The 27,760-nt window shown below is 41.3% G+C and overlaps 1 protein-coding gene across 1 annotated transcript; it reads right to left on the bottom strand.

Moving 5' to 3' along the window:
* Positions 1–1,214: 1,214 nt before the first annotated feature.
* LOC122874033 lies at positions 1,215–25,999 on the bottom strand. The gene is made up of 11 exons (XM_044191516.1): positions 25,701–25,999; positions 24,300–24,343; positions 24,043–24,108; positions 23,318–23,384; positions 20,912–22,184; positions 12,170–12,304; positions 11,166–11,908; positions 8,387–8,780; positions 7,226–7,467; positions 5,961–6,140; positions 1,215–3,665 (listed from the first exon to the last, which is right to left on the bottom strand). Exons 1-11 carry the CDS (start codon positions 25,767–25,769, stop codon positions 3,420–3,422), a joined length of 3,459 nt encoding a protein of 1,152 aa, XP_044047451.1. The 5' UTR covers positions 25,770–25,999; the 3' UTR covers positions 1,215–3,419.
* Between the last annotated feature and the right edge of the window lie 1,761 nt (positions 26,000–27,760).

A 27,760-nucleotide genomic window follows, 5' to 3' on the forward strand; every position in this document is an offset into this window, starting at 1 on the left:
AAATGCCCACATCATGGTGGCGTTAGAGGCAAAGTCAGGGGATCACCAAAGTCAGTGAGATTCATCCTCTGGGGAAAATGAATTTCTGTATGAAATTTCACAGCAGTTCATCCAAAGGTTGTTACTTTACCAAGTTTACCTAAACTGGCTCAGGGAGTGTGACAAGGAGGGAGTCCACCCAAGGGAGAGGTAGTGGTGGTGGTGGTGTCATTTAGGGCTCAAACCCATTATTAACCTGATCCAGGTAAATCAGGCCATGATGCAAGAGAGAAGACTAAAGTAAATATTGAAAGTCAGTCTGGATCCTTTGATGAGCGAAGATTCTCCCAATATTTTTAGAATATCCTTTAAAATGTAAATTATCTCAAGGTCAGAATCACCTGTCCACAAGCAATCTGTTAAAGCACCTGATCTGAAAACATGCTCACACTGAACAGATGGGAACACCGTCCCACAATGGCAAAGATCGGTTTTCAACCAGGAGTGAAGCAAGTGACACAAGGAGAAATTAGAGTTTTTATACATTTTATAAAACCTAAAATTATGTAATAAGTAACTTTCCTTTTAGAGTAATTAGTGATAAGTATAGAAATGGAGTTACTTCCCTTTTAGTATTGTTTATTAGCAATAGCAGCAGTAATGGTGGTGTGTTTTCTACAAGTAGCTTTTGTGATAAAAATACTAGGACTTCATCATCAAGCATATTTCTTTGGTCATAAAATAGAGATTATGTACCCTAAGGAACAGACAGGAAATCATGATCAAGTGAGAAAAATAATATTGTGAAATGTTAGCAGTGGGAGGTTACACATCAGATCACAGCTCAGCTGAGCCGAACGCCAAGAAACGTTGTGTCGTGTGTGGGCAGATCGGCAGTCACGAATCAACACAGTCGTAGTTAAAACTATGAGTAATCTATTATGGCTACATCAAAAATCAGACTTTCTGTGGTGAATACTCGCATCTCCACATCAAAGGCAAATTCATCTGACAACAAAGATGAAGCTAATCTAATCTAACAACTAAATGAGATTAGGCTATTTGCCTGTGTGTGTGTGTGTGTGTGTGTGTGTTAGGGTCATGAAGTCTTACAGTATCCCTGCAGTTGCTTAGTTGAGGTGTGATCCAGATGAGCTGACAGGTGTAAAGAGATCTGTCACAATAAAGTGAGCTCACACCCAACACACACACACACACACACAGACACACACAAATTCCAGATATTTCTTTGATGACATTTTCTGAGCTATGAGGCCAGGAAAATTGTCATTACCATTTTATTTGTATTTTTTTATCCATCTATTTCACAATATCATAGAAGATCCATGAAGATGCAAATAAGGATAAGCGCAACACTGTCACAGCCTTCAACAACCAAAAGCGAGAGAGAGAGAGAGAGAGGGGGGGAGGGGGAGAGAGAGAAGGAGAAGAAAGACACCATGAAGAAGAAAACATAAAAACATTTCACTATTATTTCGGGCATGAGAGCCCAGGCAGGCACTTTACAACTTTACAAATCATATGTGGCGCTGATGTCTTGAGGTAAAAAGTGAACAGAAGCACTATTTTAACTACAGTTCACTTTACTGCACAGTGTTGACTGGACACATGTTTAGTGTAGTTGGCCAAAGTAGAAATCAAACCCTCACCCCTGGTGGGTGCCTTGTTCTACATGAATGCTCCTCAGGTTTAAAATGTGGCTACTTTGAGGTGCTCTAATCAAGAAGGCATACATCATATGTCATTTTTTCTCAGGATAACAATAGCGTTGCATCTTAATTCTGCTTCAGAAAAAGTCTATCACTCAAGGAAACTGTCAATAATCCTAATTTAATGCTATTTTGATCATGCTCACTAATTTTTTACCACCACATAACCAACTCTTCATTCAGAGGGTAAAATTACAGTCCTCCTTTGGTAAACAAGCAAGTACTAACCAAAGAAATTTTTCCTTTTATTATCTTCAGTCCCACATGACATAAATATAGCAATGGGTCTTTTGAAGTTAAAGAAAATTTAAGTTATTAGTGGCAGTATTGGCAGCATACATTTTTTATAACAGGGAATATCTTGACAGAAAAAAGGCATCGGGATTGGAGGCAAATTAACGCTGCAGTGTAAATGCATCCCATGTTTGATCTATTTATTTATTTTTGCTCAAATTAGCTTGTTTGTTCTTTAGTTTGCTAACAGAATGAAAGTAAAACTAGCTTTTTGTACTGATCCTCTATACAGAGTCAGATGTTAAGTACAAAATGGCCACCATAGATTCAATCCAATTCCTACACCTCCCTCCCTGTCGAGTATTCTGTGAGGATCTGATTTACCAAAGAGACATATGTGTGCTTCAGAGTGTGGGGTAGTTTGGGGAAACCAACACTGTAAATTTTGAGTTTGTTTCATTTGTGAGAGGAAATGTGATTTGACTCATGCAAATACACATACATTCCATCTGGTTTACATTCAAGGATACAACACGATTTTACCAAACTCACCCAGGTTTGTCACAATTTCTGCCTGAATGGTGCTTAGATAGACATCAAGTGTTTATTTCAGAGATCAATTGAGAGCACTGCTTTGTCTAAGTTGCAAACGAAAATGTTGCAAACGAAAATGCTGCAACTTAACTTTGCAGGACTGTGAGTGGTGTGAGAGGCTACAGCAGGGGGGAGCAGACTGGCACAGAGCAACATTACCAGAGATACATTACACATTATACATTTATAAGACCACTGTTTTACCAAATCATGGTACAGTATGCAATGTAGAAAACTTAAAAGTACAAAGACAATACTCAACAGGATCATATACAGTTAAAAATGAACAAAACTCATTTTGTTTCCCATTGAGTGTTGAAATCAGTATAATCATGATAGCATCACAGAGTTCAGTTTTAGCATTAAACACAACCAACTGGACACAAGATGAGGAAAGATAGAGCTTTGTGTCACTTTGTTGTAAAATTAAGAAACTCTTATCTATGGCATAATTAAAGGTTCATTCCATAACTGTATTCAAACCCATACAAGCCCCCTGCCTGACTGGCCAAACAGATTATTACCTAAAACAGAGGGTGATACACTTAACCAGAGTCAATAATTTATCTATTATGGAATGCTTCCATAAAAGTCCCGTTCATGCCAGAAGTTGATCCACCCATGCAGCCTTCACTAAGGCAATTCTGTGACTAAACTCACTGTATCTCACTGCAGAACACATGAGTGTGGACACCAACACTAAAAACAAAACAGATACACCGCTCTTAACGGCTTAATAGCTCCATCACATATTTCAGTCCACCAGCAAGCTTCCCATCCCCAACAAATATACTGTAAACCCCAATGTGATACATCGTTACACACCTCCTAAATCGACCTATCAAACACAACCATCCTTGGCTGACCTCTCCCAGTCACCCTTCACTGTTTGGGGCTGGAGGGGTTGGATCTCTGGGCAGTGTGGCACGGGTCTAGGGACTCCTTGGTGGCACCACCGTAGACATCTACGTCGTGGTCGGTCCAAGGGGCGATGTTGCCCAGTGCAGAGGAGTTGCAGTCGGCCAGGGCGGCCACCTCTGCCGGCTTCAACACCCGATCCCACAGGTTGAACTGGGAGAGCTCCCCGACCAGGGCCTGGGAGGCATCAAAACGCCCACCCAATGTATCCTTGGGTAGAAGAGTTGGAAAAAACAAAGGGTTGAATGTCAGAATGCTAGCACAAATAGCCAGAAACTTTGCTGGAATTATTTTCAGCAGGCATCTATTAGAACTTTTCCAGGAACTCAAGAACTTTTTCAGAATCCCAGGATCTGTTTTAGGAACTTGGAAACTTTAGCTGAGTTTCAACCGGAGAAACTAGGTTTTAAACTGAGTTCCTGGTCCTGCCCCCAACATGTCCCTGCTTCAGGGGCAAAGTTTTCAGCATTGAACATTACTGACTGGTCACAGTGGCTAGAGGCTGCTACATCTTGTATACAAGATTCATTCACACAGTTAGCAAGCACCGGTCATTGTTAGTATCAAATATGAGGAAACTTTAAGTGTTTATTGATGTTTAAACATAGTTATGTTATTTACTTCCCAACTTCTCCAAAAAAGAGCAAAATAAATATTACAAAGAACAAGGTGACCACTATGTCTATTCGACTAATCTTCACAGTTCTTCAGATGCAATGGAAATGCGCAGAAACATCTTTTCCCAGAGCTCTTTAGTCCCTGGGACTTTTCGGTCGAAAGTGGGCCATGTGTACATTTATCACATTTGGGGTGGGAAACTCTACCCAATACTTCCCACAACAAGGGTATCTCAACAATTTGTAAGTATATAAGTGAATATATATGGCTCACAATGTGCTTTATGTATGTGTGTTGCATGTCAGACTTGTAGGTTTCCCTCCATGAGTGTGACAAAAATTTTAAATGACCACCAACCAAGTAAGATCAGTGCATCTTGTCAGTTATTATGGATTTTATATATTCAAAATATTCTCCAATACTACACTTTTTGTGGATTAATACTAATAGTATATTGAAATTAATACACTATCTACACGATCCCGAAAACTACAACCCTCCTCAGACAATTGGTGTAGAGTAAATACTACTGTGGTCACCTTTCCTGGTTAAATAAGAATGATAAGCAGTTAAAGCTTTATCCATACACAGAAATATTGTGTTTTGATGATTCCCCCTAAACAAGATTAAAAATGTTTATCCCCCTTCAGAGCACCCTTGAGAGGGGGATGTCCAGGGATTTTCCCCATAAAATCTGGTCAACACATCCGCACAACAGCAATTCATCTTTTATCCTCAACAGAGATTAATGAAGTACTTGCTCTCTCTCTCTCTGAAAAAATATCTATTAAAGTCTTTTAAGGTCATCAAGTCTTGTTGCATCATTGCAGAATCTTGCAGAATTGGACTCCCAGCTCTCTGCTTTTCATCCTTTACGCAAGGACAATGGGCTGCAGAATGGGAAATGGTAAATGGATTCCACTTATATAGCACTTTTCTACAATTATGGACAAAACACTTTACAATTTGCCTCTCATTGACCCATTCACACTCACACCCATGCAAGGCGCTGGCCTGCCCATCGGGAGCAACTTTAGGTTCAGTGTCTTACTCAAGGACACATTGTCGTGTGAGCAGGAGGAGCCAGGGATGGGGGATAATGTCATTTTTCATAATGGTTATGTAATGCGTGTGTCTCTCTGATGAAGGAGATGGATCTGTTCATGTGTGAAAACTAATGGTGCTCCCTTAAAATAGGTCTCTCTCTACCCATCAATCCATCCATCCATCAATCTGTTCATCCTTTTATCTATCCATTCATCCATCCATATGTCTCATGTTTTCCTGGCCCAGTATGTATAACTCTATCAATCCATCATTCATCTATTCATAAGTTTGCTCATCCATCCACCCATCCATTTGTCTATTAATCTGCTCATCCACTAATCCCTCCATCAATCCATCAGTTGGTTCATCCACCTGTCTATTCACCCATCCATTCAGCCATCCATCCATCTATTCATCCATCATCCACCTATTCATTAATCTGTTGATCCATCCATCAGTCCATCAGTTTGTTCATCCATCTATAACCCCAATCTATCCATCCATATTCCATACATCACTCTGTTCATACATCCATTCATGCATCCATCTATCCATCCAACATCAATCCATCCATCCATCCTATAATATTCATCCACGCATATGCCCAATGTCCATCCATTCATTAGTTTGTTCATCCATCCATCCATTCATTCATCCATCCATCCATCCATCATCCATCAATTTGTTCAACCATCAATCTGTCAATCGTCCCTCCATCCATCCATCTATATGTCCATCCATCCTTTAATCTGTTCATCCATCCATCTGTCCATTGTCCATAGTTAGTGTGTACATCCTTCCATTCATCAGTTTATTCATCCATCAATCCATACATCTCACCTGCTCCTGTCCCAGTATGAGGACTCCTCCTGGTTTGATGGGATGCCAGGCAGCCAGTCCCTCTCCCCGCCCCTTCATCTTTCCCCCCTGGTAGGCCTTCCACACCCCGTCCCTCAGGGTCCAGCTAACACAGATGTGCTGCCACTCATCCTGCGGTAGGGACAGAGGCAGCTGCGCCACCTACAGGTCAGAGAATACAGTGGCTGTGGTTACACCTTTTCTTTACAAAGTGAGTGAGTGATTCCAAGTCCACTGAGCTATGACACATCAAGCTTGCATTGTGACTGGATATTGATTATAAGTGTGGGCAGTAATCATGACAGAATGTGGACACACTGGTGGTTTATGTCAGCAAAACTACTCTCTGGACAGTGGACTGTCCCAACTTTCCTTCCACCACAGTGGCAAACCCCCACTCCTCTCTGCCATGGGAACTATAAGCATAAGGACTATAAAAGGTAAGCATTAATGCACTATATAAAACAACAGCTGCAAAAAGCTTGCCTCTGTGCTGTCTCTCCTCAATCATGTATATTTGCTGTGGGCCACAGCACTACAAATGTGAAAAAAATAAATCGAGAACATGGGCTTCTGTTGCACTCTGCACAATTTAAGGTTTTTATTTTGGATGAAAAAGATTTTCATAGATCCAAAGTAATATTGTCATTTACTGTTGTATTTATGTTGTGATTAATCACTGCCCTTAACATTTAGTGCCTTTGTGAAATTTTTTTTTGGTTTCTTTCTTTTTGTGGTTTTAAAATTTTAATGTGCTGTTCAAGGGCACCATCTGCTTTAGTTCTACCTTTTCTGTAGCATGACTCATTAAATGGATGCCTGGTAAGAGTGGGGTCGACACACGTAGGACACTTTAGGCTATTGTGCAACCAGAGAACCAACCCCAAACCTAATATAAACTCTAATCCACATTATATTGACTGAAACAAAAGCTGGATGCTGTGACATTTTCAATTTTACTGTTTGTTGAGTAACATGGCATGGTTGATCTCCCACAAGACTGAACATGTTTTCATCGCTCATTTTTAATCAGTGAATTACAACGAGTAACCAACAAGCTTGCACTGTTCTGTGGAACAGCTTATCAGTAAGCTAATACTGATTTCCTTGGCAGGCTATTTCACTTGACTAATTATAAGGAAGCCTACAGGGCACAAAATAATAATTCTGTTTACCAGAAAAAGTCATTAATATAACATGACATAATATACAATATGAACATGAAAAATCTAATCACTCCCATCTACCTTGTCATTGATGAGCAGCTCCACAGGGTTGTGGACTCCCTGTAGCAGAACCAGCTCGTTAGGCTGCCCCGGGACTGAGTAGGAGAAGGGGGTCCCAATGCCCCCTTCTTTGGCCTTCAGCCAGACACAGGCAGTGAAGGCATACATCTCAGTTATCTCTTTTCTCACAAGGCCGTACATGTAGTTGGTTCGCATGGGGAAGGAGAGGATGAAGCCATCAGGGAACGACGGCTCTGTCAGCGCTTTGGAGACACAGATGAAAGAGATAAAGAAACAGTCAGACAGAGAGAGGACAATGCGTTAATGGCCAATTTATACAAAGACACTGGTATTTCTCTTCTCACTTGTCCCTGTCAGTTTGTGCACACACACACACAGTTCCTGGCAAGAGCTCAAGCTTTACAGTTAATGATCAGCCTCTCTAACTCAAGGCCACACTGCAGCTCTTGAGGCAGAGAAGATGTACAGGCAGTCACAGAGGTTGGGAGAATGACGGAGCTAAAAAGAGAATAGAGAAGTGCTTTTTCTTTCCTTTTTAACCTTCCTCTTTGCACCTCATGAACTCTCAATCTCACCTCTAGACTTCCACTTCTCCTATTATCAAACATCTCTCTCCTTTTTCCTGCCTCTTTCCACTCTCTGTATCACTAAAAGAGAAAAACCAAGCTTCCAGTCACCTTGAATGTTCGTGGTAGGGGACATTTCAACAAAATACAGCCAGTGAAACTCTTCAAAACCAATGTGACATTCCCAAACTACATAACTGTCAACCATAAAATAAGGATCCTTAATATAAATTCCTATGATCATGAAGATTTACAGGTTACAAGTAAAAGCAGCAAATGATTTAATTTCTTTTACATGTCATTTATTTTTTTCTTTTCAGCTCCTAGCCCTATTTGACATTTCTCAACCTTCAGCGCTCATTAATCATCTTAATTTAATCTACAGCTTATTTTCTACTGCTGTGATGACCCAGTTCACCCAGAGTGCTCATTAAAGTTTAATTTTAGCCTTCTCTCATGTACTTCTGCTTGGTAATGCAGTTGTTTACCTCCCCCTGTGCATCAGTTCATCCGTACATCCCTTCCTTAATTTATTTAGCCACCACGCCGTGTCTTTACTCTCCTTCTCCTCCACCTCTTTCTCCCCCAGACTCACTGTGTTCCAGCTCAGTGACGCGGTGGCTGACAGTGTCGATGCCCTGGTTGATCTTCTCGTGTTGGCCCTGTGTCTCCTTCCTCATGGCCTGACGCTCCTTCTCCAACATCTTTATCTTCCTTTCCAGCTCCCCCTCCAGGTCCTCCACCCTCCAGGTGCCCTTTCCGCGCCCGGGGGAGCCCTTAGATGGGGGCTTGGGGGCAGAGGAAGCGGGGGAGGCAGGACGCCGACCTCCTGGGGGAGCCACTGCAGGTGGGGAGGATGCACTGCCAGTGGGCGGCGCGGGAGCCTTGCCGGTATTCCCAGCCGCGCTGCTGCTGCCACTGTTGCTGCTGCTGCTACTTGGACCCACGGGTATGTCGGTGAGGTTCAAGGCAGCAGGGCCTATCTCAGCCTGCAAGAGAGAGGAGAGGGGAAAAAAAGGTAAAGTAGGGGTTTGAACTTAAATGGTTAAAAACTCACAAAGAGAAATGGACAGAAATATCATAAAATAAACGCTGTGGAGAGAAGAAAAGAACTAATCTGTTTCTAAGACATCTATAGCAGCAGCAGCCAGGGCAGAAAAGCAGTTTTAGTTGTTGTAATAGTGGCAGTAGTGGTGGTAGTTGTAGCATTAGTATGCATAGACTTTTCATCTAGCGCCATCAACAGGTAAAAATTAAAATTTGTCAAATACTTTGGTTTATGACCAAACACATGCAAAATGAATGACACTGCAATCGTCCTCAGCTGTGTTTACTGCTATTTAGCAAATTTTAGCATGCTAAACTAACATTAAGATTATACCTGCTAAACATCAGCATGTTAACATTGTCATTGTTAGCATGCTGACGTTATTTAGCTCAAAGCAACAGTTGTTTTTTAGTAGTAGTAGCTGCTGGTGTTTTTTTGTAGTTGTAGTTCTAGTAGTATTCAAGGTAGTATTCACACTTAAGCAGGAAGTTCCCCTAATTCATGACATTGCTAGAAGGTCATCTCTGTCCCTTTCATTACTTCTGATATGTATTTCTATTATTTTGATTTCCTGATTGCTTTGTGTACTGATTTAGTGTATGTTGTATCTGTGGAGATTCCTGTGTATTTGAATCTTGGGAACTACAATTGGGAACTGCATTTCCCATGTGAGCAGATGTGGGCTTTTTTAATGTCATTATAAGCTCTGAGATTCCCTCTTCTAATTTTTCCCTAATGAGGGTCTAAAGATCGAAAGCTTGGCCTTTTAATTAAACACTTGCATTGGACTTAAGCATGCAGATCTTTCCTTTCTCATGATGAAATGAAGAGCAACAGTCCACTTAAACACACGGACATCTTGTGTTTAAGTGGACGCTCAGCGTTCCTCAGTGTGTGTGTTAACCAGGTGTCCATGATCAATGATTTTTAAAGATTACTTATTTTGCCTCATGTTGGGACTAAAGACCTTTGAGTAATGTATATTAAGATTGTTATTGTCCTGATCAACTATTGATGGGTGGAGTTGGGGTCAATATAATCATTGATAGGTGACATCTGGTCCACACACGCTGACGAAGACAGAGCCTGAAACATATGTTTACACGTAGACTGTTATAACAGAAAAATGCAAGAGGAAAATTTATGAGTGCTTGCCCTACTTATTTGTGAATTTTGTGGATCTTCGTTTCTCGCTGGTATCACCCTTGAGGACTTTGAGCCCATTCCTGTCTTCTTTGTAGCAGCTTAAATACTAGAAGCATTGTCCTATTTTACTATTCAAGTTAGTCATTGTGGTTTGAAAAACTGAAAAGCAGCAACACAGCGAGAGGTGTTGTATTGATGATAGTAGTAGCCCAACAGTAACCGTATTAGTATTCATAGCAGAAGTTGAAATAAGAAGGTGTTGGTGAAGCAGCAGTAAAGAGAGACATGCTGCTGTTAGTGTAGATGAGAGGGCGATATATAATATCAAGAGAGTTGCTGAGGCAGGACTGGATCTGGACGACCAGGATATAAATTCACACTGAAGGAGACAATCTTGTAACTGTGCTTAGAGGGCTGGCAGGGATGCAGAAGTGTGTGTGTGTGTGTGTGTGTGTGTGGTTATAAGCCTGCCTATGTCTCAATCTCAGCATACACACAAGCTGAGAACCTGACTCCCCCAACCGCCACCCTCTTTCCTGTCCAGCCAGCTTCATCTTTTATTTATGTCTCTATCCTGCTGTCGGATGCGGAGGTAGAGGTGGCTGACATGATGGGGGGCGGGTGGAAAGATTTCCCATGGGTCCATGTGGAGCCTGCGCAAGACATGAGGAGCGCCTGTGTCATGAGTCGTTTGTCATATAAGAGGAGAGGTGAAGATAAAAGAGGGAGGGAAGGATAAAGAGGGGGAGGGAGGGTGTTGTGAGAAATATCAGGGCACCTAAGATGACGAACATGCCACTGCACAGGCCTTTAAACCATCTCACTGCCAATATTTCTGCATGCAGCCAGTGGGGTAACAGGTTGTGGCACTTTTCTAATCTGAATCTTTTAATTTTGGTAAAGTAAATAGGAAATTCTGAGAGGATTGTTTCTCTTCACTTTAACCAGAGAGGTCTTACAGTGGATATCAACCTAACATTGGGACAGCTTGCTGTTTAATGGACCAGACACAGGCCAAATTTAGTCACTGGACAACAGTGACTCACCTGGCTAATTCATACTTTGGATATCAGTCCAAATCTCCTGCTGTCAAACAAAACTCAAACAGGAGGGTAAACAGCAAGAACAACAGGTTTTGCCAAAGTTTGTCTAGTGCTCAGTATCTTTGCAGTTAGCCTACCTCGAGTTTCTCAATGCGGTCCTTCAGATCCATGATGGCCCTGGCGAGCTCCTCCACGGCCCGCGCCGTCTGCAGCTGCGCCGCGGCGGAAGAGCTCACATCATCCCCGGCCATGACGCGGCGGTTGCCGCTCCAGACCCCGATGCTCCGCTCCGGGACGTTCCTCTCGTCCTCCAGGCCGCTCTCACACTCAGTCAGCTTCCCCGTCAGCTCCCGGATGGTCCTATGGTCCATGAGGATCTGATCGTTCTGCTGCAGGACCGTCTGCCGGAGCTCCTCCGCGGTGGTCCGGAGATAATTCCAGTCTTCATCCCCGGCTCCGTACAGCGGGTCGTCCGCTTGCTGCTGTTGCTGCTCCCGCCGCTGCCTCAGATCTTTGGTCTTGCATTCTCCGACCGGTACAGGTGTGCAGATCAACCGGCTGAAGCTGAACTGTTTCGCGGACCCTCCGCCTGTCTCCTCCCCGAGGTTGAGCTCGTTCAGAGTAGGGACCTCCAGGCCGATGCCGCCGAGCCCGTTCCCTCCACCGTAGGTCTCGGCGCCGTGCAGGGCGCCCAGCGGCCCGGCATGGGCCACCGATCCGGGCTCCAGGGGCTGGAGCAGCGTCTCCGATGTCAGGGTGCCGTTGTCGCTGAGAGGCGCGTCGCGTTTCCGGGGATAAACACTGGCGATGATGCAGATGACTGCGCCGAGAAAGGCCAGTGTGCCCGCTCCCACAAGCACCACCGCGAACTTCATTATGACTGTGGAGATCGATGCAAAAGATTACGGTTCAGAGAAAAAGGCTGACATGCAGTACAAGTGGAAACAGAAAAAAAAGTCTTTTCGGAGGCTGTAACAGGCTACAGAGGACAGCATCACTCCGTAGCCTACAGCAGCGTGTGGGAAAACTGCATCACCCGAATATGATCACGATCTAGTTAGTCGACTAACTAAACTAACTCTGACATCTCAGATTAACTGCCAGGACTGTTGTTTGCTATAAAAATGTTGCACTTACGCACAGAAGATGTTTGCCAGAGGCGCTGCTGTTTTCCTCTTGCCGTCCTCTGTGTGTAATATTGATGGCACCGCGCTGTCTGGACCAGAGATGCTCCCTCTCCGTCTCGGTGTTGCTAAGCCGCTCTCCTCCGTGCGTTACCATGGGGACCGTGGAGGGAGGAGGAGCGAGGCTGTGGGCATGCGTCAGTCAGAGCAGAGGTGAACCTCCAGCAGCAGCGTGAACAAACAAGGCGGCTATGGATCAATATGTGCTGTGCTGTGCTGTGTGTGTGTGTGTGTGTGTGTGTAAGGGAGAAAAAGAGGGAACAGAGAAGGTGAGTGAAGAGGGTGAAGCATAGAAAGGGGCAGTGTATGTGTTGTGATGTGCATATTAATTCTTATTTTGTAATAAAAAATAAAGGCATTTTGACACTGATTGTGGTTTGGAGAGACACTTTCAAGTTGGTGAATCTTAAAATCTATCACAGAAAGATCGATGGAAAAAAATTGACATAAAATGAAAATTAATCAAACCAGCTTAAAGGGATAGTTCACCCCAAAATCAAAAATCCATATTTTTCCTCTTACCTGTAGTGCTATTTATCCGTGTAGATTGTTTTGGTGTGAGTTGCAGAGTTTTGGAGATGTCGGCCAAAGAGATGCCTGCATTTTTTGAATATTATGGGACTATGTGGCACTTGGCTTGTTGTACTCAAAGTGCCAAAAAATATATTTGAAAAACTCAACAGCAATGTCTTTTTCCAGAAATCATGACCTGGTTACTCAAGATGATCCACAGACCTTGTAGTGAGCAGTTTCATGTAGGAACTATCGGTAGAAAGAAAACAGTTCCTAAAGAGACATTCCTGTTGAGTTTTTCAAATGTATTTTTTTGGCGCTTTGAGCACCACAAGCCACGTGCCATCTAGTTCCATTATATTCGAAAGAAGGCTGGCATCTCTATAGTCTTAACTTGTCAGGCATAAAATATGTGCAGCCTGCATGTATTTACAGAAGTGACAATAACAAAAAAGATAGCCTAGGTCATACAGCCAATTTCCAGTGAGAGACAGAGGAAGGAAGATGATAACTGAAATGATCCGACCCTGAAACAGTGGTCCTCGGTGGTCTTGTTCAACAAACAAACATCCTCACTCAAAAGCTTTTCTTCACAGGGTGGATACACCACTTTTAGAAAGGTTGCTGTTGATATTAGTCCAAATTAAACAGAGACATGCAGTGCAGGAAAGATCTTCTCTTAGCAGGGTGGTTCACCATGCCTGGGAAAAGGCACATTACTGCCAATCGGGGAATCGAATCTGCTAATTAGCACAACATTAAAAAGAAAACGTCATCCACACATAACCTTAGATATGAATCTGTGATATTTAATTAATGCCAAGAGATTCTTTTGTGATGAAATGCCAAAATTCACTTTGTTGAACACACTTTTCATCAACCCACCTATACTTCACTTTGTACATTTCCCACAATACATTTCAGCAACTTTGCATGACAACAACAGAGCATAGTGTTTCAAACTGAACACGTCGATAGTCATGCTAGAGGCTCTGTAAGGCTGTACGTAGGCATAGTGGCACTTTGAGCTAACTGCTAATGTCAGCATGCTAATGTGCTCACAATTACAATGCTAACATGCTAATGTTAGGGATAATGTTTACCATGTTCACCATTTGTGTCTTAGCATGCTAATATTTGCAAATTAGCACTAAACACAAACTAGGCTACCTGAGCTGAGGCTGATGGGAATGTCATTAGGTTTCAGGTGTTTGATCATGACCCAAAGTATTGGATAAATTATAATTTTGCCCCGATGGTTGTGCTAGATAAGTCTGAGGATCATCAAAGTAAATACAATTCATGTCGCCTTCAGGAAGGGCGACATGCATGTCTGCATTAAACTTCATGACAATCCATAATGGTTGTTGAGATATTTCGTTAGTCCTGGACCAGCCGACTGACATTGCCATCCTTAGAGCTACACCTCCAGCATGGCTAAAAAGTAAATGTAAAGCAAACTTTGTCTTTTGACTGCATTGCATTTTAGTCTATTGAGGCAACTACATGGTGCAGAAATCAGTGCCTCTGCCTCTTCTCTCCTTCATTTCCCATACAAGATTGCTACATTTCAATGCCAGTCTACAGGGAAGCTGTCACTCTTTGATTCTAAAGGACTGATGTTTTAGAAAGCTGAGTTTTTCTCCTGACATAACCTAACCCTGTGAAACAAGATTTGGTATTTGCAAAACTGCTGCGAAAAAAAAGTCCTTTTCATCTTTCTTCTTCTTCCATAGCTCTTACTTTATTTCTCCTGCAAGGTCTGCAAGGAGATTGTTCGACAGCGAGAAAATGAGGTTTAATCTGTTGTGGACCACATTTGGCGCATTTGAACAGACAGATTACTTTGTTTTCACACTTTGGTTTTTGTATGGATTCAATAAACAAGATATAATGTGTTAATTAGTGAGTGTTAGAGGTGCTTGTGGGCAGATTTTCTCATAAAGCCAGACTAACTGTTTCCTGTCTTTATGCAAAGCAAAGCTGCTGGTGGTAGTGTCATATTTACCGTACAGACATGAGAGTGGTATCGATCTTCTCATCTAACTCTCGGCAAGAAAGCGAGTAAGCGTATTTCCCAAAATGTCAAACTATTCTTTTAAAATGTTAAGATGTGAATGTAACAGCAGAATACACCTCTGAATTATGGCAGTTTTAGAAAGCTACAAAAGTTGTGATTTTTAGTCCTCAAGTCAAACTCTTAAGGAACAAATAACAAATAAAACACATGAAAATATTCAGGAATGAAGCTTGAAATGAAGCTTAAATATCCACCACAGTCAGAGGCCCATACACCAGTCCAGTCAAGCTCTTCTGCATAGACCATTAATTGTGGATTGTGGACTCATTTCAAACTACGATGACTATTTTAATTCCATCTGGCTCATAAGCTCATAAGGTATCCTGCCAGGGAGGGAACAGACAAGAGAGAGACAAAGAAGGAGCAAAGAAAGAAGTGACAAACGGCCGATATATCACCTCTCCGTGTCAGTCTTTCTAAGTCTGTCTCTCTTCTGTTCACATCCATTACAACAGTCTGAACAGAAGAGAAACGAAGCAAAACGCCGCTTGTGGAAAACAAGAAAGCTGTTTGAACTAGATGTATGTATTCATCACAGCATCAAAACACTCAGAGATGAATACCCAGGTGTGATGACCTTAATATCACCCCAGCCTTCACAATCCCTCTGAAAACACAGACAGATGCTGCTCTGCTCCGTTACCATGAACGCACTAAAACAGCCCAACAGCGCCTCTCTGTGGGACATTTGGGAACTACAGCAGGAGAAATAGAAGTACAATGAGCCATTTTTTTTGTTTGTTTGTTTAGTTTTAGTTTTTCCTCCATGCAAAATTTTTGGCTCCACCTTATTTTTATATATGTAACTTGTAGGCCTACATTTAGGGAGTGACTTAACTTTAAAAAAACGTATGACATTTCAAGACGTGTTATGAAAATCCTGTCTACTCAGCATGTGCATTGCTCACATATTCAGGCTTTAAAGCTTCACTAATAAATATTTCTATATTAACAATAGATCAATTGACAATGTGTAATGTGAAAAGTGTTGCTGGTAATAATGAACACAGAATTGTCACCTGACTCTACAGTTCCCCGCAGCTAAAGGCAGCATTTCCTATTGGACAGATAAGATGAGATTGCTAAATAATTCATAAATAATAATTGCTTACTTAAAAGCTCTAATAAACCTACTGTACACAACCTTCTCAGCATCAAACAGCACACAGACAGTTAGTGACTAGCTGGTGAACATTGTGGAGCATTTTGCAGCTACAGAGCCAGATATTTTCCTCAGGAGTTGGTGGAGACCAACAATGGAGCTAAAGGGAGAATGCACATTGGACTTACATGTGGCAGGTGCCTTGAAACACGACTCCACATTAACACTAATGCTGCTCTGGCAACAGGCAACTGTTTGCTAATACATTTGCTGTAACAACTTTGTAAGGTGATAAAAAAGTGTGTTTCCAGTTTGTTGTTCTGCCCCCAAGTAGCCAAAAAAATCAATTATTGCAGCTTCAAAGTGGATTGAAGATATTTAAGTCTTATGTTATTTTAGATGCAAAGCACCTTGGGGACCAAAAATTCACTCAGCCCATTTTTCTGCCCATTACTGGTCTTTAGGAGACGGTGTTATTTACAGATGACATACTAAATCAGGATAATTCTCTCTTCTCGCTGCAGTAGTGATGAACTGTGTAAAGTTCTCCGTCTGTGTGAACTTGTTTCTGATCCAAATGAAAGACAGCGACTAAATGGTTTAATCTTGTAAAGCTCTGTAACACTTTTTAATTAAAAATTGTTTAATATATATTTTAATTTTCACTTACTGTATCTATTGCAAGGAAATTACATAGTGACTTTCATTCCTGCAGCTGTTAATTCAGTATCCTACACTTTTGCTGCTCAGGTTATAACAACCATCTTTCGCACAGGTCAGTTTCTTTAAACTGCAGCCCACCCCTCAACCCTACATCCAAACAAAGTCTACAACAGAGGTACCAAAATACGAGACAACAGCTGAAAAAGTACAATAACGCAAACTGCTTTTTAAATAGCTTTTAATTAAAAGCCTTGTACAAGAAACACACACAGAAAGCAACAATAGTAACAGGTAACATGACACTGAATACATTATCTGTACAATAAGGGTTTGCAAAACATGCTTCAGATACATTACAATGTCATCATTGTCCTCCACCTCCTCATTACCATCAATACAATGTACATAATTAATATTAGCATTAAACCAGACAAAACTGCAGTCTTGACACATTAAAATCAGTCAGAGTTTGCCTTCTGATCAAACCCATATTGGACTATTAAAAAATGGCATTCAAATAAACAGCATCACATTAACATTATGCATATTTCAAAAAAAGTATTTAAGTACAGTACAAAGGGAAAAAAGCACAATTTTGAATTAATTAAGCATCTTTATCGATACATTTAAACAAGGATCCTTCCTTTTCGCCCCCAAAATAGTGCCAAATAAATCTAGCACTTAAAATTACAATTAAAAAGGGGAAAAAAAAGCTTAAAAAAGTCAAATAATAAAATCAAGAGCCCTATTTGGTTGAAAGATAGGCCACTAAGTTGAGTTGTGCTACCCCATATGAGAAAGAAAAAGAAAACATTGCTATCAACTGTTGGAAACATCGCCTAGCAGCCTAATACCTTACAAATCTACCAACTGCAAGAGTCACTTCTATCCACCACCTAAAGATATTAAAAGATATAGTAGATGAAAAAATCTATTTCAAATCACGATATATCCATTTGGAGAAGAAAATAATCCTTCATCTGTTTCTGGAAAATATAGAGGACTCAGTCTGTTTTCACTCAAATAAGGATTTAAGTTAAGTACTGTCCTTTTTAAAAAGTACCTCAATTTGAGTTTGAGCTAGAGACCATTTCATTAGAGTAACTCACTTTTTTTCTTCATATAATGGATGTGTCATTTTGGAATAAATCCTTCCATGTGTAACCGATGAGAGTATTGAAACAGTATTGACAACAACTAGAACCATCCAGTACATGACAGGAGAGGAGGCGACATCTTTCTCGTCTGTGTTAACAAAGACATGAACGCTGCGTTGGCAACTTTGAAAAATGAGACATCAGAAGCTTATCAAGGTTATTACTGTTTGCGATACTGTAATCTTTATCTTTACCACCGAAGTCATGGCAGGTAAGAAGTATTAACTTTTTTAGCATGTAAGAGCTGAGTAAGACGAGGTAAACGTCGCCTGGAGTGCAGCTGGGTTGAATGGAGCAGCTAGAAGGCAACACATGCTTAAGATTTTTAAATATTGTAACATACAGGTACACCAGAGTAAGAACCAAATTCTGGGAAGGTCTTGAAAGAGCAGGCAGCACCAGAACAGGGTTTTGAATCTGTCTAAAGGGCCAGGTTTCTTTTGAAGTACTTCAGGTGCACTTGAAGGTCAAAATCTTTGAACACTTTCAAGCTTTCAGGCATTTAGCTGGAAACAACCTGCAGTGAATGAGCTCGGCAGAGGTTCGCAGTCAATACGTGTGCGTTGGATCGCACCTTCTGCGATTTAACCACCAGACTACCTGACGCACATTGCCTGTAACATGATGCCACTGAATGACAGCCCACCTGGTGTATTTGGAGAAAACTGTGCCAACATCTTTTGCTCTCTGGTCAGAAAACAGGTCCTTAGTCGTAGGTTTTTGCCTCGGTAAAAGGTAAAAGCAGCAAGGCATCGAAACAAAAGACTTGGTCAACTGGGACAGTAAAAATTAAGCGTTTGATCGATTGTAACCTGGTAAAGTGGCTGGAGAAGTATAGAGTAGATACATTTATCAGTCACAACAAAAGATACTTTGTCTTGATTTCCCACTAGAGAAACCAGCAGCAAGACAGAATGTTTTCCATGTATGAGCCTGGTTGGGTCTTATTCCTCATGGTTCATCTGCATGTGATTAAGAGCACTGTGTAACCACAAGTGCAGAAATTACAGGGTCAGGGTCTAGAGCCAACACATAGTGCCTTGCTCACAGAGACAAAATGCCTAAATGCCAAAACAGGAGCCCAAAACATAGTTGTTCTTGCTACTCTTAACCCTTCATGCAGACATTTGTGGCTCAAACACAATGCAATGTGCTAGTGTAACTGATTTTCACTTGAATTACAAAATCAACACCCCCTTTTGTTTCAGGATGGGCCATGATTGGCTAGTGGCAAACCTGCAACAAGCAACAAAGAAATAAGACACAGTTTCCTCGCTGCAAGCAACATTGCTACAGATAGTTGCTGAGCTCTGAAAGACAAACCTGCATGTTATTTCAAATGGGAGGCAATGGCAAGCGACAGCAGTTTCACTTGGGTCTGCAATGCATTTCAGCCAGTTTTGATAACAGACTAACATATCTAGAGAGTATTTTTTCCACTGGACACAGTTAGGTCGACAATATTGACCAAACCAATAGCAGAGGTGGAACCATAACTGCTGTCATCCACCAACTGCGCTACAAAACCATCAGCAGAGATACTGAAACCTGTCATTCTTTTGCTTCTGAAATGACTTCAATGTAACTAGAGAAAATATTCTTCACTACACGTGACGTAAGGTACAGAGAAAAGCTAAAGCTGTGTCCACATAGTTCAGAAAACGACACCTTTAATGGAAAGTTCTAAAAAGATTCCATAAAAAAAAAAAAAAAAAAAAAGGTGTAAAGATTGCATTTCTGTTTATATTATGATATATCCACAAACAACTGGCACAGTAACCCATTACCATGTCTGACAGAACGTTAGTGAATAAGTTGACAGAAAAAAGGACAACAACCGTTGTCCTCAAATTCCTGGCATTGTCTTGGCCTGGTTCGGTTCCTTTGGCCCGAAATGGGTAGCAGGAGGAGACTGAACCATGCTACATGAACCACTTCTAATGAAACTTGAGAACATACTAAAAAAGCACTGTTAGCTAAAAGACTGACCAGCAACATCCAAAGGACCAAAGCAGTTTGCTCTACCTGCCGAAGTGGAAGGTAAGCAGACAAACCTACCAGTCGCTATTGATTTTTACAAGCCAAAACTGCCTGGATACATGTTACATTTCAAACACCTGCCAAGTAGCTCAAAGGTTCAACAAACTGCTATTTTTAGCTGCATTTGGTTAGTGGCTTCAGCCTGAACTGTGTTCAGCTCATGGACCTTCTAGACCATGACAAGTTGAGAAGTTATATTGCGAAAATCTGGCATAAAGAATTTTTTTTTTACAACTATCGGCATGCCAGTTTAGAGTCTTGGTGGACGTCACAGAGTTGAAGAAGGTGGTGGGTTTGTGAGAAAACAAGGCAGGCAGGGAAAGACGGCAAGGACAGCAATAACTTAAAAACTATTGTTTTTGTATATTCTTTTGCAGCTTTTAAGGTTGTGCGTGCATATAAATACTTACTCATACTGTATGTATATGCATGTGCGTTCAAGAGAGCAAGAGGAAAAGGCCTTGAAAAATTGATGAACTACATAAAATAGGTTGTTTTTTGATGCAGTCAAGTGCATTGCATTTACCTCGCTGTATTGATGCAATATATGAGAGTCCAACTGTGTTAAGTGCAAAAACACATCACCTCATTTATCATTAACAAGCTGGACTTCCAATGAGACAGGGGGGCAGGAAATTGGCATAACACCTGAAGGCTGTCAATAATAGCCTTCGCAGCAGGGCCTAAATCAAAATAGTATTTGTTTCTTTTACATACACCAAGTGTGCTTGATAAAAGCTCACCCCACACACCAGATGGGTGATTGTTTCACTTTTTTTTTTTATTACACCAAACAAGCTGAACTCAGCATGTCTGAAGCAAGTGAAAGAAAACAAATACCATTTCCATCCAAGTCTGCTTCAAAAGAGTCAGTGCTGTGCAAGTTGACAAAATATGGCAATTTAATTGATAAGAAGGGCATATTAGCTGTCCCTTTTCAAATGTATACACTTCTTTTAAAAAAAATATGCTCTTTTTTACTATTCAATGGCTGGGCGGTGTTACATTACATTTCATTAATGGTTTCCCAAATATGGACACACCTTTAAGGAAAAAGTAGGAAGGGGCTGAAGTGGCAACACTGGCATGATATTCTTTTCTATCATCAATGGCAAATCGACTTCATAACATCTGATCTCCTATGGCTTGGGTGGAGAGGGGTCGTCAGAGGTGGTGCTGGGGGGAGGGGAGGAGGCGTCTTCGGGGCTAGCGGAAGGCGAGGCAGGGCAGGAGGCAGGGGAGGGGAACTCTTTTATGGTGACAGTGACGAGGTTAGTGGTGACGTCAGTGACCACCACATCCTTGCAGCTTGGCGCCATTTCAGGGTGCCAGTCAGGATCTCCCTCGGCGGGCACCCTTTGGGGATCGGTGGGGGCAGAGCTCTGGTCCCCAGGGGTGACAGAAGAAGGGTCGACGGCCAGCTGGCGTTTAGCCCTGAGTTGGCGAGGATTTTTCCTGCCTCCTTCTGGGGGCACCAAACGTTCCTCCTCCTCCTCCTCGTCTTCCAAAGAAGAACAGGGTGAGGAGGGGAGGAAGGGAGATGCAGACGCCTCAGGGTCTGCATCTGAGGACGGGGCAGGAGCAGGCGGCTTGGCACTATGGCCCTTCTGGGTCTCTGTGTGAGGTTTAATGGACTTGGGACCCTCGCTGGAAGATGAGGCTCCGGTGGAGGGCTGGGACTGAGCAGCTGAGGCGTTGGTGGGAGATTTTCCTTCAGAGCCGCTGGAGCTGGAAGGAGAAGGAGGTGACTGGTACTGGGAGGCAGTGGAGTGGGAGTCCCTGGCCCCTGTGCTGGAGCATGACCCTGGGTGAGAGTGAAAGGGCACAGGGCCTCCACATTGCAGCCCAAATGGCTTCCCATACATCGGGAACCCCAGCATCTTCAGAGGAGGCTGGAAAGGTCTATAGGGTGCCTCTCCCTTCTTCCCAATGATGCGATTGCGAGAAGGGATGTTTTGGCGTCCTGCTGTAATATTCCTGCTGCCCGCAGCTGTGCCACCCCTACCTGGCTTGTCAATGACCTTCAGGTTGAGGATGATCCGACCCCTCTTGACCTCCCGGGGTTTGACTCTACGGTTGAGTATGCGGACGGTCTCGGAGAAGGGAGAAACGTGCGGGCGGGAGGGGAAGCCACCGGGGTTGGAGAAGGGGGCCGCCATGGGGTCTGAGCGGGGCAGAGGGCGCCTGGACATCCGGTGGCAACGGTGAATGTCTTTCTTCAGCTTGTGGGTGGCTGCAAGGGAATTGAGTTTAGGAGAGGGTGCCACAGTTGAGGAAGAGGAGGACGAAGATGCCAAATGATGAGGTGAGGAGGAGGAGGAAGGAGCTGCTCGGCTGGAAGTGGACGAAGAGGAGTGTGATATAGTCTGGCGACCGTTTGAGGCTCGGCTGCTGGTCCCTCCTTTCTGAGCACGAGCCTGAGGGAGATGATCAAGAATTAAGAACATATTTTCTAGGGTTGTGAGCTATATTTTTGTAGAAAATCTGCCTCCTTCACCACAATTCGTACTGAAAATTTTAAAATGAAGGTTACACAATATCCACTTTGTTTCCCATATCAGCCTAAAAAGTACTGTTTTGGTGTTTTGTAGGTCAAAAGATATCTAGGTTTTAAATTTGGTTGAAAAGTTTTTTGACATCCAGGTAACATGTAACAGTTGTTTTAAATATAATAACTATATTTTATTATGTAGTTAGGGCCTGCTTCATGTTCTGTTTCCAACTAAATTCATCCCAGGTTTAATTTAGATTTTTTTACTTGCAAATCACCAAATCAATGCTTAGTGGGAATATTAAGTAATATTTAATTGCCCTTAACACCTAACCAGAAAGTTCTGCAAAACAGCTAATGATTAAATATTTGTGGTTAAAATATGAACAACGTATGTAATACTTAGAGATCTCTGGTGTGCAAACTACAGCACGTCATGGTAGACAGTGAAACTTTTTTTAAACTTCAGGAACAACTTTGCCCAAAGACCGATAGCTTTAAAACCTATTTGACTGCACTGTGCCTGCTCCAAGTTGCTTTGCAAAAATGAAAATGGCAGTGTGAAAACAGAAGTAGCACAGTATAGATGTTGTACATGTTATACACCATTGTGTGTTCCCAACAGTGTTGACAGTGGTGCATGTTGTAAATACAATAATTAAAATAGACTTCAAACAAACAAGAAAGAAAACCTGTTTCAAGTGGGTTGACCTCATTCTTACTTTAACAGTAGAAATCACATACAGAACTTTCCACTTTCCAAAAACGAGCTGCTACCTGAGCAATGGTACCTGAGAAGATCTTGATGACACTGATCAATAAATTATGGCTACATTTACCAGTGTTCTATTATTTCCTAATTAAAAAAAGGTTTTTGGTATAAACTTTAAGATAAATTTAAAATATATGCTCATTGCGTATCAGTGGAAGGCTTGTTTATCGGCTTTGCTTTCGACTTTTCAATCACAGCTTATGTGCTGCAGTGTCCATAAAATACCATTTGAGATCAAGAGGCTCATCTTTATACATAAACATTAAAACAAGCATCAAAAACTGTACCTTCATGACAAAGTTTTTGGGTTTTGGCCCCCGTTTCTTCGGCCCATGTAATTCTCTTTCCCGCTCCCTATAAAAAGTAAATGACAGTAACAACAATACAGATATCAAAAATAATGGCCGTCTAAAAAAAGAACACCACAAGGAGAGCAAATATAATGAATATAAAGAGAAGACAGTGAAAGCTGTGGGTGTGTGAAAGTAGAGCAGTCGGGCACAGAGAACATTTGAAGCCATGATTGAACACAGCCAGATGCTCTGTCTTCACGTGTCCATTTCAGTTTCCATTTGATGTGTCTTTTGAGTTGTCCGTTTTATGGCGTCCATTTTAGTTTACTGTAAACATCTACTCTTTGTGAGCAGCACAAGGCTTTCAAATGGCTTGGCAGCAGACATAAAAGGATTTCAGTTCAGACGGACAATTTACAATCAGGAAGAGAAGAGGAGGAATGTAAAGACACTAACAGACGAGGTAAAAGCAGAAGCAAGCACAAGCACTTATAGTATGATACATGGGAGTTTAGGTGAAGTAAGGACATATAACAATGTGTAAAATTAAGACCAAGAACTAAGAAGAATAAAATAGACAAGTTTTTAACTTTTGAAGTAAGGAGTCAAAATCCTAAGCCCAGCAGACAATAACAGACGAAGCACACATTACACTGTGCAAAATAAGACTTGTATTTTGCACATTGTATATGTACTCTCATTGTACTGGCTTTACTCACTTTTGCTCGAAGCCCATTATCAGCCTGTCATCCAGAATATTCTCCTCTGGCTCCCAAGTGCTGTGCCTAAACAAGGATGGAGCAACATGAAGAAAACAAACAGCAAAGGACCACAAAAGAATTTTGCGCCAAAGTGTATTTAATCCACATTTTCAGTTTAATGAGGACATTAAAAACAGCATAACACAAATGCCTCACTTTAAAGAGACTAAGGGATGTCAATTTCCATTTAAGTCAAAGTTAAGAGAAGCACTTACTTCATTGCCCATCCTTTCCATTTTACCAGGTATTCAAGTTGTCCCTGCAAGAAAAAGACAGATGGTGGATTAACAAAAACAGCTCGCATATGACAACAGAAACAAGAGATTTTCAAAAAATCCCTTAAATCTGGAACTCATGTGCAGCAGCAGCCTTCTCACCGTTCAGTCTTTAGTCTTATGTTAATCTACATTTGGGAGTTACTGGGATTTTGTTGTATCCTTTACACAAAACACAGAACAAAATCCTGCATGCTTCTCATGCAACATGGCACCATTTTATTAATTTAACTATGTTTCAGTCCTGCAGACTCTTTGTCAGGGTCTCTATTAGTCTGGAAATGTTATATTTGAACTTGATTATGTTTCAATGAAGAAATGGTACTTGTGGTTGTAGGGGATTTCTGCTTATTTGATTGGAGATGCTTCACTGTTATCTTGATGCGAGCTCATCCTGGTTCTCAAAGTTATAATCCCATAAATTCTCAATAATATCAAATATATTTAACATTGGGCATCATACATTTTTACAAGTTTTTTTTGCATAGAAGTAACATTATATAATAGCAACAATATAATATCATATGGCATCATTTTCAAAAAGATTGAGTCACTCAACAACATCTGTGTGAGGAGCTAAGCTTAAACCTAAATATGGTATTCCTGATTTTGAAGTGCTTGGATTACTTACATCTCACAAGAAGGGGTGCAACTATGAAGCTCTAGCAGGCAATTCAGATTATTCAGTTATTGGTTAACTGTGTATACCAGCCACTTAAGACTGGTACCCTACCATGATTATATTTATAGGGTCTTTTCCAGTATACAAGCATTACTAGATTGATAAAACACTGAGAAACTATCAGAAGTCCTTCATCAACTGTGGCTGATAAAACTCCTTTCTCGTCAACAGTAGATGAAAGCAAGGGCTAATGTTTTGGAAATCATCTTTCACAAGCTGCGGAAGAAAGCAGTAGTCCCCAACAGCCTTTAATGTGGGTGCTACATACACCTCTTCCAAAGGCTGTAAAATGTAGACAGTGACCGTATAGCTTTAGCTACCATTAGCTGACAGAGAAATCGGGCCCCTCCATTTCAAAGCACAGCCCCCATCCCATCGGCTGGGCTGCCTTGCTCTGTAACTAGCCCCTTCTTTGTGTCGCTGTTTTTATTGCCCTGCTAATGCCTGAATATACGAGTCATGACTGATAGCCTCGCTAGTTAGCTTCTAGCTAGCTCTTGCTAGCAAAGTAAAGGCACCCGCCAGCCACAAGGCCTCCATAGCATTGCATAGGCGCAAGAAGACAGCCCGGAGCCTATGGACCGGAGCAGTACCGTGCCGACCGCGGCCAACATCTGCGGGAAATCAAAACACGCGGGACGGCGGCGGCTGTAGCTCACCTTACGAACTCGGCGTTTCAGTATGGCTTCCGCGGCGAAAACGCGATCTCCCACCGCCGAGAGCTCCATCTTTCATGCCCGAACTAAGCTACCTGTCTCTGTTTTCCTCTCCCCCAGACGTCAAGCTCTGCTGTGTGCTCGGGCCGACCACAGCCAAACTGTGTGAGAGGTAGCCGACACACATGCAAACACACACACACACCACTACAACAGCAGCAGTAGCGGCGCGGACAGCCTATATCTGTCACGTGGCCAGGGTCAGCCCCTTTGGTCGTCCTAGCAACGACGAAGACACTCACGAGGATGCAAAGAACCGCGCGCTACTCCGAGCTCTCATCATCCCTGTTTGATGACAGGCGGCGCCATGCTAACTAACTAACACATGAAAACTTACCGAGTTTACAATATTATTAATGCTAATGATATTATTACAAATCTCCTATATGACATGCGTAGGCAGCAACCAGCAAAACCACGTTTTTATTCTAAACTCACCTCTGTCCTGGGCCGTAGCCAGGATTTTAAAAACACTGAGAGCATGAGTTATCTCCCCACCCCAGGTTATTATAAAATGTTTTAATTTTTACTTGTTTTCATTGTGTTTATTAAGTTAACTGTCTCTAAAGTGTATTTCTTTTTTTAATTTATATTATATATATTTTTATTATATTTAATTTGTATCCATTTAAGTGTTAATTTATATTATATTTACTCAATTGACTTGTCCAGACTTGTACTTTATTAGACTTTTGCCCAACAGACTTTTTTCACAGCACACATTTTGACTAGTCATAGTAGGTAAAGCACTGGTGTTACTATTTAATTCTATTTTGCTATTTAATTCTATAATTAAGTTTCCCAGTAAGCCATGATAGTGTGACAGTGAGCCAGCATGCACAATAGCAGGACCTTGAAACTGAAGCTTAAATTTAAATTTAGCCATCATTAATTTTGTTATACCTGTGCTTTTCCTACAACATGTCAAAATGTCTCCTGTGAATACGACCTATGACAGCTGCTCCAGCCCCTACAAAGGATAAGTGGGTATAGATAATGGATGGTTATTATATTTTATATTTTTATTTGTATTTATTAAAAAAAGTGATATTGACTTTTTTAAAAAGTAATGAAATCTGCCTATAAAAGCATCTACCAGAATCTTTCCTGGTTGCTTAAACCTCTTTATATGCAGTTTATGGCTAAAACTCACAAATATCCAGAAAAATTAGAGAACCTGACCTCAGTACGTGTCAGAGAGGGATATGTTGTATATTTTACTCCAATAGATTTATTTCACAGCTGTAATTAGCTACTATACTTTGCAGAATAAGATTTTACACACAAAGCATCTTATAAACTATGATGCAGTGTTGCAATCCAACAATATATAAAGTGGTTAAAGTATCCTAAATCTCAGCAACATTAATGCACCAGTAATAAAAATTAAAGAATATTATTATATCATATCGTGTGTTTAAATGGCCCGTTTTGCATCACAAGTACTTTGATATTTGCAGATAACACTTGTACATTAAAAGCAAAGTAAGTAAAGTAAAAGTGAAAGTTTATTTTTGAATATTCTTACTTTATGGTATTGCCACTTTCACAAGGAAGTGAATCTAAACACAATTTGTGTGTTACAGTCGTGTGTGTTGTTGGTGTTTTACAAGGACTGATTTATAACTAAAAACTCTAAAGCTTATATTGTATCAAAAACAAATGTATGTGTATTTAGGATAATTTTAATGTATTTGGGCTGTTTATTGCTTTAAAGTCACATTTATTATTAAGTAGTTCTGTTTATTCATATTTATTCATTTTAAATCATAATAATAATCTTTATTGTCGATAAATGTGGAAATTTGCCTTTGGCTTCACAGGTTGGTAAAAACACATCATAGTAAATTTACAAAAAGGGGGTGAACAGGACCAGACACAATTTGTCAGGCTTTTTGTTTCACCAGCATTTTATATATAGGCTACTGTACATCTCAGTTGTTTCTGCTCTTTTCCAATAATTTTACTGGCCATATTTGTAATTCTGGACAGTCTATTTTTAT

Source organism: Siniperca chuatsi, linkage group LG3 (assembly GCF_020085105.1).
Source record: "Siniperca chuatsi isolate FFG_IHB_CAS linkage group LG3, ASM2008510v1, whole genome shotgun sequence".
Taxonomy (NCBI): domain Eukaryota; kingdom Metazoa; phylum Chordata; class Actinopteri; order Centrarchiformes; family Sinipercidae; genus Siniperca; species Siniperca chuatsi.

Coding starts and splice junctions, on each gene's coding strand:
- LOC122874033 (XM_044191516.1), bottom strand. CDS start 25,769: ATGGAGCTCTCGGCGGTGGGAGATCGCGTTTTCGCCGCGGAAGCCATA. Junction 24,344..25,700: donor TGAAACGCCGAGTTCGTAAG/GTGAGCTACAGC, acceptor TTTTTCTTGCAG/GGACAACTTGAATACCTGGT. Junction 24,109..24,299: donor TGGAAAGGATGGGCAATGAA/GTAAGTGCTTCT, acceptor ATCCTTGTTTAG/GCACAGCACTTGGGAGCCAG.